Raw genomic sequence first — 19,742 nt, forward strand, 5'->3', positions numbered from 1 at the left:
GTTTATGTATTTTTCTTTTAGGAATCTGTTAAAATCTCCTGCTTTCCCCTCAAACAAAATCTATTCCAGAGCTCCAAAAAAATGTAAAATAGCTAAATGGTATTTATTAATATAACAATATAGTGTCAGACAAAAAAGAATCCCCAAACTTAAGTGTTAAAATAAATGTTATAAAATGTTCAGATCTGTGCACAAAGATGCAAAGGAAGCCTTAGCTCCATGTCTGCATAAATAAGTTTTAACACTAAAAAACTTATACCATTAGTTTTAGTGTAGCAATAGTCTTCATGTGCTTCAAATTTGGTGAATAATACATGTGAGTGTTTAGATGTCATTTTAAACTGCAACTTTGAAAATAATTAGCAAGTTTAACAAACTATTTGCAGGACCATTGAACTACTTTTGTATTATATGGTTTGCAAACCATTGATCTGAGCAATAACTTTTCTCTTTCTGTGGAAGAGCTGTGTGGCATTTTTGTTGGAATGATATTTCTGTGGATTCATTAGGTGTGAGATCATTTATGATTGTGACTCATTAATGGTGAAGTGACCTGGTGATTGTGATTATTTTTTTCATGGAGGAGAAAAAGGGAACTGAGTGTTAAATGTGTGGTTTTATTGTATGGTTCATGAATGATGTTTTCTTTAGGGCTGTTGTAATTGAGGAGCTGATTACATACACACCACTTAGTCCTAAATATTAGGAGTGTACATATTTAAAAGGTTTGTGATAAATGTTGGAAAAAGCCCTAGCATGTAAAGTTGTGGCATAGGTAAGAAGACTACAGTTGTTATAGCTCAAAAGTTTGACAGCACTAAATATAGCAACCTTGAGACTAGAGGAAATACAGATAAGAACTCTTAAAATATTGTGAATAGTCATGATCAATCCATACTTAAGAGGAATAAAAATTTATTGATATCTTTAAACCAGCATCATGAATCCTCGGGTCCCATGCTGTCATTCTTCTGTGTCTCATTCATGAAGGATGTAGACTATCTCTTAGGGTCTTCCTCCTGTCACATCTTAGACTTTGCCTTATAATATTCGCCTAGAACACTCAGCACTGCAGGTTTCAGGTGGCATTCAAACAAACTTAATTACGAATCCTTGTAGCTGACATCTTCATAAACCTTACATCTTGTCATTAGAAAGAAAAGAAGAAAGGCTGTTCTAGGGAAGAGATTTCTACTTAAAGAATGGTTGCTAAAACATTTCACTGCTGTTTCAGGATACTAGTCACAAGGAACTTTGAGACATAGTGGTAGTAGTCATTGGAGAAGGCAATGGCACCCCACTCCAGTACTCTTGCCTGGAAAATCCTATGGATGGGGGAGCCTATGGGCTGCAGTCCATGGGGTCGCTAAGAGTCGGATACGACTGAGCGACTTCCCTTTCACTTTTCACTTTCATGCATTGGAGAAGGAAATGGCAACCCACTCCAGTGTTCTTGCCTGGAGAATGCCAGGGACGGGGGAGCCTGGCGGGCTGCCGTCTATGGGGTCACACAGAGTTGGACACGACTGAAGTGACTTAGCAGCAGCAGCAGTAGTAGTCATTATAGAAGAATATAATCATGAATTACTAAGTACTGGACCTTCTACATAGGAACTTTTATGTTTTTTACATACATATATTCATTTCAATCTTTGAGCACCACTTTGAGATATAGACGTTAGTAACTCTTTTTTACCAAATGACAAAACTGAACCAGAAAGTTTTGTAAGGTCTGTGGGAGCTGGAATTTTACTTAGAGCTCTTATCATTATATCATGTGGCCTCTAATACAATATAGAAAACTGAAAAATTTAGGAACTTACCTTTACTTACAAAAGCAGGATATAAAGGTTGAATTCATAGGATAACAGGGTAAATTAAGTGGTATTCTAACTTTTCATGAGTTTCACAAAGTAATAACTAGGTTTAATTCTTTAGATTGAGGAAAAGAAACAAAGAGAAGAAGCAGAGCGAGAGAGATTAAGAATTGCTGAAGAAAAAGAAGAAAAACGGCTTGCAGAACAGAGAGCTCGAATCCAGCAAGAGTATGAAGAGGAGCAGGAAAAGAAAAGGGAGAAAGAGGAGGAGGTGCATTTTTTCCCTACTCTCTTTTTCTGCTTAGTCTGAGAACGAACTCCTTACTTTGACTTGAAAAGATACCTATTACTCACAAAGGAGAACAGTCTTGGAATACATTTAGAAAATAGCAGATCAATATGCATTTGTTAGATGTTATTTTATAAAAATAAAATACTAAATTAAAAGAGATACTAAATTAAGAAAAGAGATAATTAAGAAATACTAAATTAAGAAAAGAGATAAACTATTTTTTACAGCCAAAAAATAGTTTAGACTGACTAGCATGTTGTAATATTTTAGATGCCTAATATTTTATTATTAAACAGACCAGTATGTCATCTACGGGTTTCCTTGATGACTCAGCAGTAAAGAATCTGCCTGCAGTGCAGGAGACACAGGTTTGATCCCTAGGTCAAGAGGATCCCCTGGAGGAGGAAATGGCAACCCACTCCAGTATTCTTGCCTGGAAAATCCCATGGCCAGAGGAGCCTGGTGGGCTACAGTCCAAAGGGTTGCAAAGGATCGGACACAACTGAGTGACTTGAGCACATATCGTCTGTAACCTCCGTTTTATCTCTTTATTTCACACAAATATGAATGAACTGAATGTGTGTATGGAGTGTGTATTTTTTCTTTATTTTAAAGCAAAGACTGAAAAACGAAGAGCTTATTCGGTTAGCTGAAGAAAGACGAAAAGAAGCAGAAAGAAAGAAGAAAGAAGAAGAAGAAAAACATAACCTACAACTTCAGCATTACTATGAAAGAGAAAACATGATTGGGGACGATACAAAGGTAAGTTTCAGAGAAAAATGTCTGTGGAACCCATTGTTTAACCCATTTTCCCTGTAAAAGTAGAGTGGTTAGCACAAAGCAGAGGAGGTGCTTTTGTCTCTACTTCCGTCGTGGTGCTTTTCTGGGTGCAACGCACTGAACTTTCTGTACTAGGTGATGTCACTGTGCTTTGTTGTATTTTCCCTGCTGTGAACAGAGTAGTCTTGTTCCCACGGGTCCGTGGACAAGCACCTCAGGAACTGTTCTGATAAGATTGAAAGTGTTTGGAAACTTTCATAGCAATTTGTCATTATAATTTTATGTCTGTTGAATCTGTGTAAAAAAAAACAAACATGGGTTTGGATTTTGAAACATCTGTTAAAATTTTTTATTTAGCTAGTACAGTTGACCCTTGAACCAGGGTTAAGCCCAGGGGTTAATCCATGTGTGTAATTGATAATTGGCCCTCCATACTTGCAGTTCCTACACATCTGTATAATCAGCCCACCACTGCCTGTAGTACTGCAGCATTTGATACAGAAAAATACCTCTGTGGAAGTGGACCTGTGTGGTTCAAACCTGCATTGTTCAAGGATCAACCATAATTTATTCTTACTCTTTTATGCATCTGTCCATGATGGATTGGAAATTAAAAAAGAAACTTGTGGCTCACTGCAGATTGATTTGAAGTCCATGTTTCTGAGATGGGGGTTGATTCACCCTTAGGTGTGTGAATCAGTTATTAGGTGTTTTCTCTTTAGAAAATCAGTTTGCCCTTATGAAAATCCAGTTCATATCTTTGCTTGTTAATCAGAGCTATATTTAAAATGTAGTATGTACAGTATCACTTGTTTAGTTACTGTCATGTCCATCTATTTTGCAACCCCCATGGACTGTAGCCCACAGACTCTTCTGTCCATGGGATTTCCCAGGCAAGGATACTGGAGTGGGTTTCCATTTGCTTCTCCAGTGGATCTTCCTGACCCACAGATTGAACCTACATCTCCCGCGTTGGCAAGCAGATTCTTACCACCGAGCCCATACCATTCAGTCGCTCAATTGTGGCTGAGTCTTGGCGACCCCATGAATTGCAGCACGCCAGGCCTCCCTATCCATCACCAACTCCCAGAGTTCACCCATACTCATGTGCATCGAGTTGGTGATGCCATCCAGCCATCTCAGCCTCTGTCGTCCCCTTTTCCTCCTGCCCCCAATCCCTCCCAGCATCAAAGTCTTTTCCAATGAGTCAACTCTTTACATGAGGTGGCCAAAGTATTGGAGTTTCAGCTTTAGCATCATTCCTTCCAAAGAACACCCAAGACTGATCTCCTTTAGAATGGACTGGTTGGGTCTCCTTGCAGTCCAAGGGACTCTCAAGAGTCTTCTCCAACACCCCAGTTCAAAAGCATCAATTCTTCAGTGCTTAGCTTTCTTCACAGTCCAACTCTCACATCCATACATGACCACAGGAAAAACCATAGCCTTGACTAGACGGACCTTTGTTGGCAAAGTAATGTCTCTGCTTTTGAATATGTTATCTAGGTTGGTCGTAACTTTCCTTCCAAGGAGTAAGCGTCTTTTAATTTCATGGCTGCAATCACCATCTGCAGTGATTTTGGAGCCCAAAAAGATAAAGTCTGACACTGTTTCCACTGTTTCCCCATCTATTTCCCATGAAGTGATGGGACCAGATGCCATGATCTTCATTTTCTGAATGTTGAGCTTTAGGTCAGCTTTTTCACTCTCCACTTTCACTTTCATCAAGAGGCTTTTTAGTTCCTCTTCACTTTCTGCCATAAGGGTGGTATCATCTGCATATCTGAGGTTATTGATATTTCTCCCAGCAATCTTGATTCCAGCTTGTGTTTCTTCCAGTCCAGCGTTTCTCATGATGTACTCTGCATATAAGTTAAACAAGCAGGGTGACAGTATACAGCCTTGACGTACTCCTTTTCCTATTTGGAACCAGTCTGTTGTTCCATGACCAGTTCTACCTGTTGCTTCCTGACCTGCATACAGATTTCTCAAGAGGCAGGTCAGGTGGTCTGGTATTCCCATCTCTTTCAGAATTTTCCACAGTTTATTGTGATCCACACAGTCAAAGGCTTTGGCTTAGTCAATAAAGCAGAAATAGATGTTTTTTCTGGAACTCTCTTGCTTTTTCGATGATCCAGTGGATGTTTGCAATTTGATCTCTGGTTCCTCTGCCTCTTCTAAAACCAGCTTGAACATCTGGAAGTTCACGGTTCATGTATTGCTAAAGCCTGGCTTGGAGAATTTTGAGCATTATTTTACTAGCATGTGAGATGAGTGCAATTGTGCAGAATTGAATTTCTGGCTTCTTGGGTAGATATGTTTTTTAATGGAAGGTAGTTGATTTACAATATTAATATATTGGTTTTGAGTGCACAACATAGAGATCTAATATTTTTATAGATTTTTTGGTAAATATTTTATTAAATTAAAGCAATAGTAGTCTGAACCTCTTTGGTGGTCTTGTTAACTACTAGGGGTATGTGTGTTTGCATATGTCTATGTATGCATATATGTGTGTGTGTGTTAGCACACACATACATGTTTGGCTGTGTGTATACACACAAAGACATATGTTGGGGAATATGTGTGTTTATGTGTGTGTGTGTGTATATATATATATATATATATTTCCCGCCCCTCCCCTCACATCAGCACTTGAGACAGCCTTCTCCTGTGGTTCCTGCTCTTCAGAATAAGATTGCAAGCAGAGTCCAAAGACCTCCTTCAGTTGACAGCATTATAACTTCCTTTACTCAGGTATATGCTTTTTCTTTTGATTTATTCATCTAAGATTAAGGGGATTGAATGAGATTTTCTTATTCATCTTAATTAGCTAGATTACTTTTTTCAGATCTGAAACATAGGTGATGTTTACATTAATTTGTCTGTTTCTTCAGTTGTAATGGTAATACTTACAAATGATAAAACTTTGGTGCCCTGAAGTTTCAGTTCTTTTGACAGCTCATAATTTAGCATGTGGCTCTTGGTCAGGTCTCTCAGGAAGGCTTTTTCTTTGATAATATATCTACTAGCTAGTTGTAGTTATGCTGATAAAGTCCTTTGTACTTTAGACTGAATTACAATTAAAAGACAACCAGGAAAATGTTCCAGAAAGGGTTGATCCTTGAGTTGACTCTTAAAGAATGAATAGGAATTTGCCAAAAAGAGGATGAGGAGGATCAACTTCCAACACATGCAGAATCTTGGAGGGAACTGTAAGCCATGTGGCAGCATGGAGAATACATGGTTTGGTCTGGCCTGATAATTCCTGACCATGATGTAGGGGAGGTGAAGGTTAGAACATATGCAGGATGTTGTATGGAGTGCTAGCGGGCTTGACTTCATTCTATAGGATACCAAAGAGACCAATTACTAGAATAGACAAAGAAATGTATTAGAATGTCTTCCTCAGCCCCACCCTCTGTGGTTCTGATTTAGTAGGTCTGTGGTCATGTATGGTGTTCATGTAATGTTTTAAGTAGGAAAATGACATGGCCGTGTTTGTCTTGCATAATGTTCTCTCAGGCAGTGGTATGGAGATGCATCATGGAGGTGGAGCAAAACTGTAAAGTTAAGATGCTTTTGTAGAAGTCCAGATGTGATTTTGAGGACCTAAACAATGGCAGTGACATTAAGAACTGAGAAAGGGTGACAACTTCAAGATATGTTTATGAAACACAGATAGTGGTATACTGTGTGTGGTGGGTGGAAGTCAGTGACAACTTTATATAGAGTAGGCGGTTGAAAATATAGGTCGTGGCCAAGGAAGGAGCTCTGCACCGGATTTGTAGTTTGAAGACTACTAACATTACTGCCTAAGTAGTACGATTGACTCGTGTGTGTTCAGGGGAAGTAGAGGGCTGAGGATCTAACAGCAGAGAATTATCACCACTTAGAGCAAGGAAATAAAGTGTCAATGATAGTAGTTGCTACTAGCTAAGTAAAATAAGGCCTTAAAATGCCCATAGAATGCATCGCTGAGGGAGCTGCAAAGGCAGTGGCTGCGAGGTGAGGTGTTAATGGGAATAAGGAAGCAGGCGCCATACTACTGCACATACTTTTTTTTTTCTTTTTTAAGAATGGCTGTGAAGGAAGGAGAGAATGGATGATAGATAGTGAGTGATGAAGGGTGAGGTTAGTTTTTTAAGCACAGCCTGATAGAAAGGTGGTAGAGAAAGAAGAGTCAGGGATGGAGGAGATGGGGGTCCCCTGTCAGATACAGAGCACAGGTGAGAGTACTGTCTTTGGCTAGGGCAAGGCCTCTCCCATGGTAGTGGGAAGAAAAAATAAATATAAATGTAGGTAAGTTTATAGATAGATTGGTTGGGAATCTGGTTTCTCTTCTTTCTTTCTTTATTTTTAAAGTTCTTCTTTTAAAGCTTCTGAGTAGGGAAGACATATACTGACTTTATCTTTGTCGTGATTGTTAAACAGGACAGTTCCATGTCCATGGCACAGTCTCCTCCGGTACCTGCCAGGAAGAACCAGCTTCGTGCAGAAGGTAGAGCTGACTATTAAGCCTGTAATCTATACTGTTTCCTTTTTTCTAGCTTTTTCTTGTTCTGAAAAATACGAATCACAGAATATTGTCAAGTAGTATAGAGAGGTGCTGTGCACCCTCCCCATAGCTTCCCTCAGTGGTGCAATATCACAACCAGGAGTTGACACTGGCATGCTCTATGGACCTGCGTCTGGTTTCACTTACACTAATTTATGTGTTTGTGTGTGTAGTTCTGCGCATTTTTATCATGTGTAAATTGTGTAACTACCCACACAATCAAGGTTACAGAACTGTCCATCATCACAAAGGAACTCCATTTTGCTGCCCCTTAATAGGGGAAGGCAGTCTCTCCCTCCCTTCAGGAATGTTTCTAAATGTTTGAAATTCTTGTATGATCAGAAGTGTGTTTATGGGTCTTAATAATGTTCATACAATGCATCTATATATAAAGCCTTAAAAATAACTTTCCATAAAAATGTAACTGAGCATTTTAGCTTTATAAGTCATAAAGGTTATGTTTAGTGTTTAACCTTTTATTCATGTACCTCTCTCATTTTTCATTTATTGATGGGAATTTTCAGAGGAGAAAAAAAATGTAATTATGGAATTATCAGAAATGAGAAAACAGCTTCGTAGTGAAGAGCGACGTCTGCAGGGGCGGTTACTACACATTGACAGTGACGACGACGTTCATATAAGGCAAGTTCTGAATTCCATATTTTTGTCTGTTCTTGTATTCTCTTCTGTCAGAATTGGGAATCAGAAGCTGTCCAGTAATTCTACAGTTTTGGAACAGGATTAATTATCATAAGCCCACATCTATTAGAATTTCGCAAGCTTGAAAAATGTTTTTAATGGATTATTGATGAAATTGTAATGATTGAAAATAGCTCCCCACTCCCACCCCCCCCCCGAAGAAATAAGCTAAATAATTATAGTCTAGTGGGGGGACTCACTAGGTGGTTCTAGTTAGTGGTAAAGAATTGGCCTGCCAGTGCAGGAGACACAGGAGACATGGGTTCAATCCTTGGGTCAGGAAGATCCCCTGAAGTAGGAAATGGCAACGCACTCTAGTATTCTTGCCTGCGAAACCTATGCACAGAGGAGCCTGGCAGGCTGTGGTCCGTGGAGTCACAAAGAGTCAGACACGACTAAGCACATTTCACAAGCAACAAGCAAGGGAGGGACTCAGTACAACTAATACAAAATAATGTGTGATTTCTTTAGTCTATTTGTTTTTGTAGTATATGATATAGTTTCTTTCTTTTCTTTTTTGGCATAAGAGCTCTCTCTTTAATTAGCTAATATGCTATTTAATTCACATTCTTGAATTTTATGTAGATAAAGTTGCCTTCATAAAATGTTTCATTACAGTTGTGAAATCTATTCACTGAAAATATGAGATATCTAATGAATATTGATTTAAGTAAATATAAAATATTTAAGTTGAGCGTTTTAATTGTCCCTCTGTACTGCCAGTAATGTATTTATGAGTGGTGATGACAGTGGTAGTATTGATAGGAGGAAGAAAGAAAAAAAGAAAGAAGTAGGACTTTCTTAAGGCAAACCAAGAGTCTTATCCCTAACCATGACATTTTAATAGGATTAGACAGTGACAAATCAGTAGTGGGAACAGGCTATTCTTCAATCTCTGTCTTTAGGATAGTCTCACTACAGAGAAATCACTGCATGAAAAATAATTGACTAATTTAGGACTCAGATGGATTCAGAAGTTGCTTCATAAGCTAATCTAGGTGGTAAGGAATTCCAAGATAGGAAAGTGATAGTTGAAGGAGACATAGACTCAGTTCAGTTCAGTTCAGTCGCTCAGTCGGGTCCGACTCTTTGCGACCCCATGAACTGCAGCACACCAGGCCTCCCTGTCCATCACCAACTGCCGGAGTCCACCCAAACCCATGTCCATTGAGTCAGTGATGCCATCCAACCATCTCATCCTCTGTCGTCCCCTTCTCCTGTCCGCAATCTTTCCCAGCATCAGAATCTTTTCCAGTGAATTAGCTCTTCTCATCAGGTGGCCAAAGTATTGGAGTTTCAGCTTCAACATCAGTCCTTCGAATGAACACCCAGGGCAGATCACTTTTAGAATTGGACTGGTTGGATTTCCTTGCAGTCCAAGGGACTCTCAAGAGTCTTCTCCAACATCACAGTTCAAAAGCATCAATTCTTCGGTGCTCAGCTTTCTTCACAGTCCAACTCTCACATCCATACATAGACATAGACTAGACAATTATGAAACAATCTCCTTACCTCTCCTTTTTGGTCTTCTAAAACGTCAGGCATAGAAACTTGGTCCTTGAAGGGAAAATAATAGCAGAAAACTTCAGAGGTGGAATAACCAAATACAGTTACTTTTTAAAACTGTTTTTAAAATATTTTCCTTCAGCAGTGTATTGTTTCCTGAAATATTTTTGTTCCAGCAAAATAGCTTACAGACTGTCAAACACTTCTGATCATTTTTGCCAAAAGGCCTCAGAAGTTTTCTAAAGCAATATTCTTCAAACTGTAGGTTGCAGTCTTTTAGTAGCTTGTAAAATCAATGTAAGTGGGTAACTACCACATTTTCTTTGAAGAGTGTTTATCTAAAAAAAAAAGCTTTATTTTGGCATAATTTTAGATCATAGGAAAGTTGCAAACATAGTTTCTATAGACCCCTCAACCCAGTTCTCCCTATTGTTAACATCTTACATTCACAGGATATTTGTCACAACTAAGAAGCTGATGTTGGAATATTAACCACAATCTAAATTCTAGACTTTATGGATTTCTCCAGTTCTTCTGTCAGTATCTTCTTTCTGTTCCAGGATTTAGTCAGTACAGGGCACCACATTGCGTTTAGTTGTCATGTCTCCTAGTCTCCTCTGATCCAGGACAGTTTTTCAATCTTCCCTTGTATTTTTATGACTATGACAGCCTAGGGAGATATTGTCTGGCTGTCCTATAGAATGTCCCCCACTCTACATTTGCCTGATGTTTTCTCATTATTAGGCCAGGGTTAAGGGGTTTTGGAAAGAATAATACAGGGTAGCCTTTTCATCACATTGTATCAGAGGGTACAAGATGTGCATATGATGGAACCTCTAAGTTTAGCACAGTCTAAGTTTAGCACACTTGCAAGAATTGAGAGGTGGTGGGAATAAGCTTTATCTCCTGGAGAGGGTGTTACCTATATATATTTAGAGTTCTTCTGTTAGAATTTTTCTATAAGAAAGAATGTCCCTTCTCCTCTCTTTGTTTAGTTATGCAACCATTTACTTATATCACTGTTGTTTTGTGTACATTTCTTTTGTACTTTTTGTTACCATCCAGTGTTATTTGTGGTGTTGCTTACTTCCCTGGTGGCTCAGACGGTAAAGTGTCTGCCTACAGTGTCTACAATGTAGGAGACCCAAGTTCAGTCCCTGGGTCGGGAAGATCTGGAGAAGAAAATGGCAACCCACTCCAGTACTCTTGCCTGGAAAATTCCATGGACGGTGGAACCTGGTAGGCCCCTAGTCCATGGGGTCGCAAAGAGTCAGACACAACTGAGCGACTTCACTTTCACTTTAAGTTGTTGCAGCTTTGGCTACTGAGAGGTCTTTCCTCTTGGCTCTTGTGTCTCTTTGACATGTCCCATCCTTTTGTTTTTTGAGCAGTTTTGTACTCTGTTGCTGCAGGAGGCTCCAGGACCCTCTTGTGTATTCCTTGCCCCTGCCCTGGAATCAGCCATTTCTCTAAGGAGTCCTGGTTCCTCTTGGAGAACCGTGTCTATAAACCAGGCTCTTGGTGGACATAACTAGATAATATACATATGTATATATACTAAGTCATAAACATCTGTTATTGTTGTGTCTATCAATTTGTATATGCTTCAATTATACTGATATTTATGACTGTAGTCCAGGATATGGTAGGATTTTAATGTAGCATGTTAACCTGCGTAATTATGCTTCACTTAGATTTTTGTTAGCATTCTCTAGGCGTGTTCTGGCTAAGTAAACAAGGTGAGGAAATGTCAAGATATAGACTGGCTAGGTAATGGAATATTAACCCAAGGTGGTAATTTTCAACGAAGAATTCTTCTGTAGTAGGTCAACTACTTCGAAGTAATAGGTCAGTATTGGTTTTCTATATTTACTTTCAAGATGTTATAAATGCCTTAACTGTTGCAACTTTCCATATTCCAGATATGCATATTCAATTAAATGTAATGGATTATTGACATTTTATTTCTTTTCATTCATAAACTGAAGACCATACGTGCTCTTTTCTGGCAAATCAGTATAAGAAAGAGAAACCAGGCAGCTTTTCAGTTTTCTCACTTGCAAATCTTGCATAATAATTTCTACCCCATGAGATTCTAGTGAAGAATAAATAGATGTATGTATTGGAAAGTAACTTGTAAATTCTGTGTGCTAACTTAAGTTAGATAATATATGTTAGAATTGCCATCATTTAGTAAGAATTGGTTAAATATATTTTACTTCGGTGTAGTTTTCACTGTGTATTGTGATTAGAGACATCTTAGTGTTGGTTCTTTATTCCAGTTTTATAAATAGTTTCACAAAAAGAATCTCTTATTTGTTAATTAATTCACCATATTATTGAGTTGCTCATATATGTTAGGCACAGATGATGCAGTCAAATGTATAGTAAGTAGCAGAGCTAGTCTCTGAATCTTGATTTCTTTGACCAAAGACTACTGTTTCACTACCTTAACATTTTAAGGTAAAGCTAACTCGTTCTGTTCTTCCAATAAGATACTTTGCTTCTGAGCATTTTGAAAGATTACAGTGACCTTATAAATAACCTATTTTAATACAGGGAATTGAAATAACAGCTACTAGAATAAATTTTTATAATACACTGTAGTGAAAGATGCCAGATTTCTTTTATAGGGAGTTAAATGTCAACTCAGATTTTCTTCTTATAAAAACGCGTTTATCATAATTTGTTACTATCTATAGGAAAAGAGAAAGTTCCATGGATGTATTTGATATGGCCAGACATCGGTTACAAGCTCCCGTCAGAAGACCGTCACCTAAGAGCTTAGACTCTGCTTCTTCGCAGAATATTCATGACTTTAAGGAGCTGAAAGATAGAGGTAAGAATGCTGTTATTTTAAAGGTAGAGCCAGAGTGTTCTACCCATACTCAAGGGTCTTTAAAGACATTTGTATCCTTTTTCTCAAGTAAAGTTTCATTTATGGTATCTATTTTAAGTGATAATGAATAAGACTTCTGTATTGCTCTAGTTCTTCAGTTTATCAGTCTGGTGGGGATAGAGCTTTGCTGTAGCTATTTTCTTTTGCAGGGCATACAGCTCTTAAAGCCACAGGAGTGGATTAGATCAGTGACATAGTATGAAGAGTGGCACCTGGCATTTAGTGGAGGATGGACAGCAAGATGAGCTTAGGAAGGAGACGAAGAAAAAGTCAGTGATTGGAGGAAAAGCAGGAGAATGTCAGTCCTGAAACTGAGGGAACAGAGTCTGCCAGGGAGAAGGGTTGTGTAAAGTTAATATTGGAAGGTGTCAGTCACATCATAGGTCAGCGGTGACCTCAAATAGCTCTTTTTTGGCAGAATTATTGGATCAGAAGCCAATCACCTTTGGAATGAGGATTGAATAATTAGGAAGCACGGTATTGGAGGCAATAAGCATAAGAATCCTTGGAAGAAGCATGGCTGGGAAGGGGGGAATCACAGGGTCTGGAACTGGAGGACTTGTTAGGATGCTGATGTGAAAGCTGTTAGAGAAGTAAGAGGCTTATAGTATAGGGGAAGGAGGGAATGACTGTTGAAGAGAGCAGAGTCCCTGAGCAGTGGAGGAAATAAAGGATTGTTGAAGGAAGGGAGTAAAAAGATCTGATGCAGCCACTTAGGAGGAGGAGAGAAAGCTAATTAGGGAAGTTGGCTTGCCAAGGTAACAAAGGCCTGGGAGACTGAAAATGTGTAGGGGAACCAGAATGTGTTATGTGATTTTTATTCAGGAGCACTCTCAGAGCATCCTTTGGAGCAGAGGAGGCAAGCTGTTGGATGGTGGTCATATAACCTATACCAGATGAGTTTACTTCTGTTTCTCATTTTGAAAGTAGTATCTATTTTAGAAGTTTTAAAAATTTAGAAAGAGAGGGAAACATCTCTTTACTCAAATCACCTAAATATAAAACCAGTTGATATTTGGTATATTTACTAGTCTTTCTGAGCTTAATTAAAATGAAAAAGATAAAAGCTAGATGTAATTATGTTATTCAGATATACATGTCATCAAGTACATATACCATAGTTATGTTTTTATGCTATCATTTATTGATTGCTTATTATATGCCAGGCGTTATATTAATCCAGTAGGTCTTAGAATTTGGTCAGGGGACTTTTTGAGGTCAAAACTATTTTCATTATAAACTAAGACATTATTTGCCCTTTTAATTTTTATTCTTTCCTGTGTGTACAGGTTTTTGAGAAGTTATATGACATGTGATAACTTCATTGCTCTGAAGCTAATAGAATGTATTTTTGTATTTTCATGTTTTAAAAGTTTCTTAGTTTTAATTTCTAATGTGATGTGTGGGACAGTGGTGAATGAAAGCTCTTTGGGGGTCTTTAACTTTTAAGAAGGTAAGGAGGTCTTGAAAACAAAAAGATTTAAATCATAAAATTGAGGCATTCATTTCCCTCTTACCCCAACTAGTCCTCATTCGTCATATGTCTTAGTTGTTAATGTCTCTTGTTTTTACAGAAAGGAAACAGTCTGGAAGTGGGAAAGTAAGGTGAAGCCAAGTCCATGTGTCCAGAGCCTCTTCTGTTAACTTTGCTCTTAATCATTTTCTCTTAGATATTCAGCATGTTCCCATTTCCCACTGTTGTTATGGAATAAGGTCTGGCTGGCTGCTTGTTGCTTAAAAAAGTCAATACTTAAAAAGGTTGGTAGGAAGGAAAGTTGTTTTCAATCAAAATGCTGACAATCTAGGGAGATGGTAGACTCATTGTCCCCCTCAAAACCATCTCCGAAGATTCTGCTGGACTGGAAGAAGGGAAGTAATCTCAGTTAATCAGTGAGATGGGGGTCAGAGTCTTCGCCCTCCCCCAATCCGTGCAGGCTTGTGGACTCCTGATCTTTCTTTAGATGCCGTCTGATTCACACGGTTTGTTTACGAGATTACTGAAGGGGAAGCTAGGGAAGAGATGTGGTCATCTGTTAATCACCTGTTCTTCATTTCTACTTTGATATATGGAAAGAGTCAACAAATTAGGCAGGGTATTGCATGATCAAAAGATTTGAAAGGTGTGCTAGGGCTTGAGGTAAGTAGAGCTTGGGGTGCCTAGTTTAAGGTTAGTGTCAAGACAAAGGGACTGCCTGCAGAGAATTCTTTCCTGCCAGAAGCTGCTTATCAACCCCCACTTGTCAGAACATCTTTCCATTTCTGTGGGATCACGTGTGAAGGTCCCTTTTCTGTAACTTCATGGTTTCACAGGATGCTGTATTAGAGATGTTGACATGCTCTGTAGCATCTCTGCTGGCAGTCGTAGTTGCCTATTTACATATATGGGCAGAACAAGCTACAACTATTTTGATGCCCACAAAGATACTGATTAGTATGAGCAAAAGTATTAATCCCATTCTCTTGAAATTCTCTTGGAATTGTCATAGCCATAAATTCAGTACTGCTCAAGATGGAGCAGTTTATGTCGTGGTTGCAGTCCGGTCATCATGCACTTTCCCTCTGGTAAGAGTTAAGAGTATCTGTAGAACAACTCAGGAATTGGAGCAGACACAAATCTGGAACTTTGTTGTCCTAATCATTAGCTGCTTGAACCCGCTCTTTGGTGACTCATGGAGGCCCAGGAGATTTCAGCCTTTCTATAAACAAGGGGGTGGGGGGTGAGGCACAGGATTCTGCTTGATTCTACTATAGGTCAAAAGACTTTTTAAATGTGTGAATTATATCTTTATTCTCAAGATTTAAAAATTAAGGTTTAACGTTTTCATTCTGATCAGTGATATTCTTGAACTTGTGCCATAGGTGAATTCTTAGACTGTCATTTCCTCCAGAAATGATGTCCCTCTTAAAGCTCCAGCCAGCCTGTATTTTTACCTTGTTTTTGTTTTTTGGCATGATATTTACAAATATTAATTGGTCAGTAACATTATGTTTTCGTTTTTCCAGTATATTTGAGGGCCCAGCTGTGATTCAGTGTCTGGTGGCTGCCAGAGTCACAGACATCTGACTGACTGACGGCTTGGATGCTCCTGCACATGGTTGCAGGCTCTGGGTAGTGTCTTGGGGAAGTGGGGAGTTGGGATGGAGTATGTGGCAATAAGGTGCTGCTTGTTCTGGGGCTCCCTTATAATGTTGAGTTTGTGAAAATGTATTTATTTAAAGAATATTAATTTCATGTTCATTAGTTGTATGATGATGTGCTTTGACTTTGCTGATGTCTCATTATTTATATTGTTCTTTGATTTTGAATTTAGGTTATTCATATGTTATCTATAGTGAAGTTTTATAAAATCTCATTTGGAAACAAGATTTAACTTGGTTATACAACTTATTTTTGTACCAGACTCAGAAACACGAGCTGATCCGAAATCTGTGTACCCAGATGATCCAAAAGATAATGACACCTTGGAGATAGAACAGCAAGCCTTGCTAAGAGAGCAGCAGAAGAGACTGAATAAACTGAAAATGCAGGAAGGTGCTAAAGGCAAAAAATAATCATTGCTATTTCAGATCGTTTCATGGGTTGTTTTTCTGTCGGCTTTCTTTCTCCATCTCTAATATTGATTTCAGTCCAAGGCAGGCTGCCTCCACTGGCAGCCCCATGCTCACATGCCCCTTTGGTCTGTAGTCCCAGAAAAGAGTAAGTCCCAGAGAGGGCCGTGATTGGCTGTCCATGCATGAGAGGAGTCCATCCATTCACTGTAGCCAGAAGGGTTGAGTACCTTGATGAGGCCAGGAGACATCTGCATCAGGGGAAAGAATGCCTGGCATACACACCAGTGTCCTGGGGGACATTTCTACCGTGTGTGTTTGTGGGTTTTGACAGAGCGTAAAATCTTTATAAATAAGCTCCATACTGGGCTATAAGTATATCTCTGTGTAATTAGCTAATCAGCAGATAACTTACTGAGTGCCTGCTATGAGTGCGGGTACTGCCCCATATCCAGGGAAAACAGGGATGAATGAAATATGCTGCTGCTCTCAAGGAATGTATACTCTATTGGAGAAGTTAGATGCTCAGTAAGTGTAAGTGTGATGAATGTTGCAAAGGAGAAATCTAGGGTCCCTTGGGAGTGTGTAACGGGAGGTGGCGTGGGCACCCAGCGGTGGCGCTAGTGGCCTCAGAACAGTGATGGTCCTGCATGACCCTCGCAATATTGCACCAGTTTTGCCTGCCTTCAGGCCATTGAGTGCAGCCATTGAAAATGAGTCATAAAAATACAACAGTTAAGTAACAAGAATAGAAGGAGATGGTCCTACCAGTTATTTTTAGGAAAATTAAAAACCCTACTTAGCAGGCTTGTCTGACCAGCAGAAACTGAGGAGCCTGTTTTGACCACATGAGAGGATCACAGGAGTAAGTTGTGTACCATTTAAGGCCAGGTCACAGGGCAAGACTTCAGTGCAGGGGATAGGGCACGTCCTCCCTCCGTCTGTACAGAATTTTTACCAGTGGTCTTCTTAATCACCCTCTGACAGCAGAGTAACCCAAAGTCATGATAAAGAGTAGGCATATCATCAGGAGAGAGGAGAGAAGCAAGTACAGTCTTCAGTCATTACACCCATTTTGGTGGAGCTCTCCCTTAGGTGACCTAGCTGATGATCTGATCTGGTGTGATCTTGGCAACTCGGGGACTGCTTATAGGCTAATCTCAGTCTATGTGGATACAGGTCCATTTTGGCACTGAGGGTATACACCCCCTATGGCAACCACCCCAGTTTCTACCAAACACTGTGATGACTGAATTCCAAAGAAGATGATTTAACTCACAACAATAAAAAACATGGCTATAAAGGAATACAGGCTACCAGTAGTAGTGTATTTATTCCCAAAGGCAATAGCTAAAAGGCTAAAATGCGCTGTTCAGAGGAACACATCGAACCCTAGTCAAATCAGAGAGGCCTTTGGGATAGCTGATCCAAAAACCTTCACCCCTGAAACCAGGTGCTTGGAGTTGAATTCATTTCCTTCAATTCCACATAAGGGAGTTAACTCTTCTCAACAATTTTCTACAGAGATTGCAGAAATATGAGAGGAGATGGTTATGTTTCTATAGGCATCAGTTTTAAATTCACAGTGATTTTACTTGTTTTATTTATTAAATGTGAATGGAAGAATTGTATGCAGCTGGAATGAATTGGATGCTGGGTTTTGTTTATCAATAAACAAGTAGTATCTTTAAAATATTCTGAAATGTGATCATTGAAAAGTAATTTCCAGTAAGTAATTAATTACAAAAGATGCTCTAAAATTTATCTGTAAAGTATTTTCTAACCTTTTATCTCATTTTTACCCCTCATTGACTACAGTTGACTTGGATGCTGTCCCAAGCACTAAAGTACGAGATCACAGAATGGTAAGAAAACAGTTATAATTTTTCAAGCTAGTTTTTGAGTGATAGAAGATTTTAGGAACATGATAAGGGAGTATTCCAATTTTGAATTCTTCAGAAATACTGAGTTAAGAAAGAATTTAAATCTTGTCCCATCAATGTTATGGGTAGCTAAAGTCTAATACGTAGAGAAAGCATAGTGTAATGACCAAGAATAGGACTCTAGGGCTAGGCTGTTCAAGTTAGTATGTTGTTAGCTGTGTGACTTTAGGCAAGGAATTTAATCTTTTATTTAATCTTTCTTTGCCTCAGTTTCCTAGTCTGTAAAATGGGATGGTAGTACTTATCTCTGAGGGTGGCTATAAGATTAAAGTCAGTATCTGCAAGCACATAAGGATAGGCCTTAGCATGTAGTAATTTCTCCATAAAATTATTAACTGGATTAAAAAATGGCTCAAAGGCTGTTGTGAGGATTAAATGAGATAAAACATTAAAACCCTTGTGCAGCCTGCCCCATAATGAATGTGATCAGTTTAGCGCAGTCAGTAGTGGTGGGAATAAGAGTCTGTAATACATGCAGTGGTGAGACCTGTAAAGGGCATAACTTATCCTGAGAAAGGGACATCTGTGCGAAGACTGAAGAGGGAGGGGACCAGCCATTTTTGTTCAGCAAATATTTGTGGAATACTTACTGTGGACCAGATAATATTGTACATGCCTGGGGGCACAGGAGTGAACAAAAATCTTTGCCCTCTGAGGGATTACTCGCACTCAGTTGTGTCTGACTCTTTGTGACCCCATGGACTGTACTGTCCGTGGAATTCTCCAGGTCAGAATACTGGAGTGAGTAGCTTTTTCTTTCTCCAGGGGATATTCCCAAGCCAGGGATTGAACCCAGGTCTCCTGCAATGCAGGCAGACTCTTTACTAGCTGAGCCACAAGGGAAGCCAAGAAACAAGGAGAAATTATAAAATATTTAGTGGGTAGGTCTAAGATGCCCACTAGACAGACAGTTGGGAGGTGGTGAATAGATGGCCAAGAGGAAAAGTTTGGGGAAAGATTGAGGTTGGAAATAAATTTAATCTTCCCCACACTAATAATACAGGTAATGTTATCTCCATTTTCAGATTTTAAAAATAAGGCTCAACTATGCTGCTATTTGCTCAGTGTTACCAGTTGGTGCTGGTTTTGAACTGATAGTGGTGGTAACAGTCTCACAGCAGCAAGTCTGTACCCATACTACCTGCAAGGTACTTGGTGTGCATTTGCTCTGAAGTTCACAACAAGGTCTGCCTACTCCCATTTTACTTGAGAGGAGACTCAGGCCACGATCACACAGCCAGTGAGCAGTAAAGTCCATGTCTGGACTCAGGCTGAACTCCAGAGCCCTTCCCTGTCCCACGTTACCTGAGATATATGGACATCTTTTCTGAACATGCTGTAGCTTTCTCTTTATATGGCAACCACATTTCTCAGTGAAAAGGCACTGAAATTTAACTACTGAGATTTTAGTTAAAACACCATGTTTTGCTGCATAGAAACTGAGCATGAGCCAACAGTTTAACATGGCCATTACAAAAGAAAAGCTAATAGGTTTGGGGCTCACCTTTCTAGAGACTGGATTATAGGGAAACTCAAGGTGAGACTGGGGAAGATTGTTGTGGAGAAGGTTGGGCTGAGGTGGTCACTCTTTCCAGTGTGGGAAGGACTGTGAAACAGAAGAGAGGCTGGACAGTGTACGCACAATGTTAAGGACAGCTGCTGGTTCAGACCATTTGGTAATTTGAGAAGCTATTATCACCAT

General features: G+C 39.3%; 1 protein-coding gene across 1 annotated transcript in view; it reads left to right on the forward strand.

The window, feature by feature from the left end:
- The window catches only part of CSPP1 (centrosome and spindle pole associated protein 1), a 98,089-nt gene that overhangs the window by 70,257 nt on the left and 8,090 nt on the right, over positions 1–19,742 (forward strand). Inside the window, exons 19-26 of the mRNA XM_052651701.1 lie at positions 1,939–2,088; positions 2,725–2,871; positions 5,539–5,643; positions 7,321–7,387; positions 7,969–8,086; positions 12,352–12,488; positions 15,949–16,080; positions 17,916–17,962. Of these exons, the coding sequence (XP_052507661.1) occupies positions 1,939–2,088; positions 2,725–2,871; positions 5,539–5,643; positions 7,321–7,387; positions 7,969–8,086; positions 12,352–12,488; positions 15,949–16,080; positions 17,916–17,962 (903 nt within the window). The remainder of the gene's footprint in view (positions 1–1,938; positions 2,089–2,724; positions 2,872–5,538; positions 5,644–7,320; positions 7,388–7,968; positions 8,087–12,351; positions 12,489–15,948; positions 16,081–17,915; positions 17,963–19,742) is intronic.

Source organism: Budorcas taxicolor, chromosome 14 (genome assembly GCF_023091745.1).
Source record: "Budorcas taxicolor isolate Tak-1 chromosome 14, Takin1.1, whole genome shotgun sequence".
NCBI classification, from domain to species: domain Eukaryota; kingdom Metazoa; phylum Chordata; class Mammalia; order Artiodactyla; family Bovidae; genus Budorcas; species Budorcas taxicolor.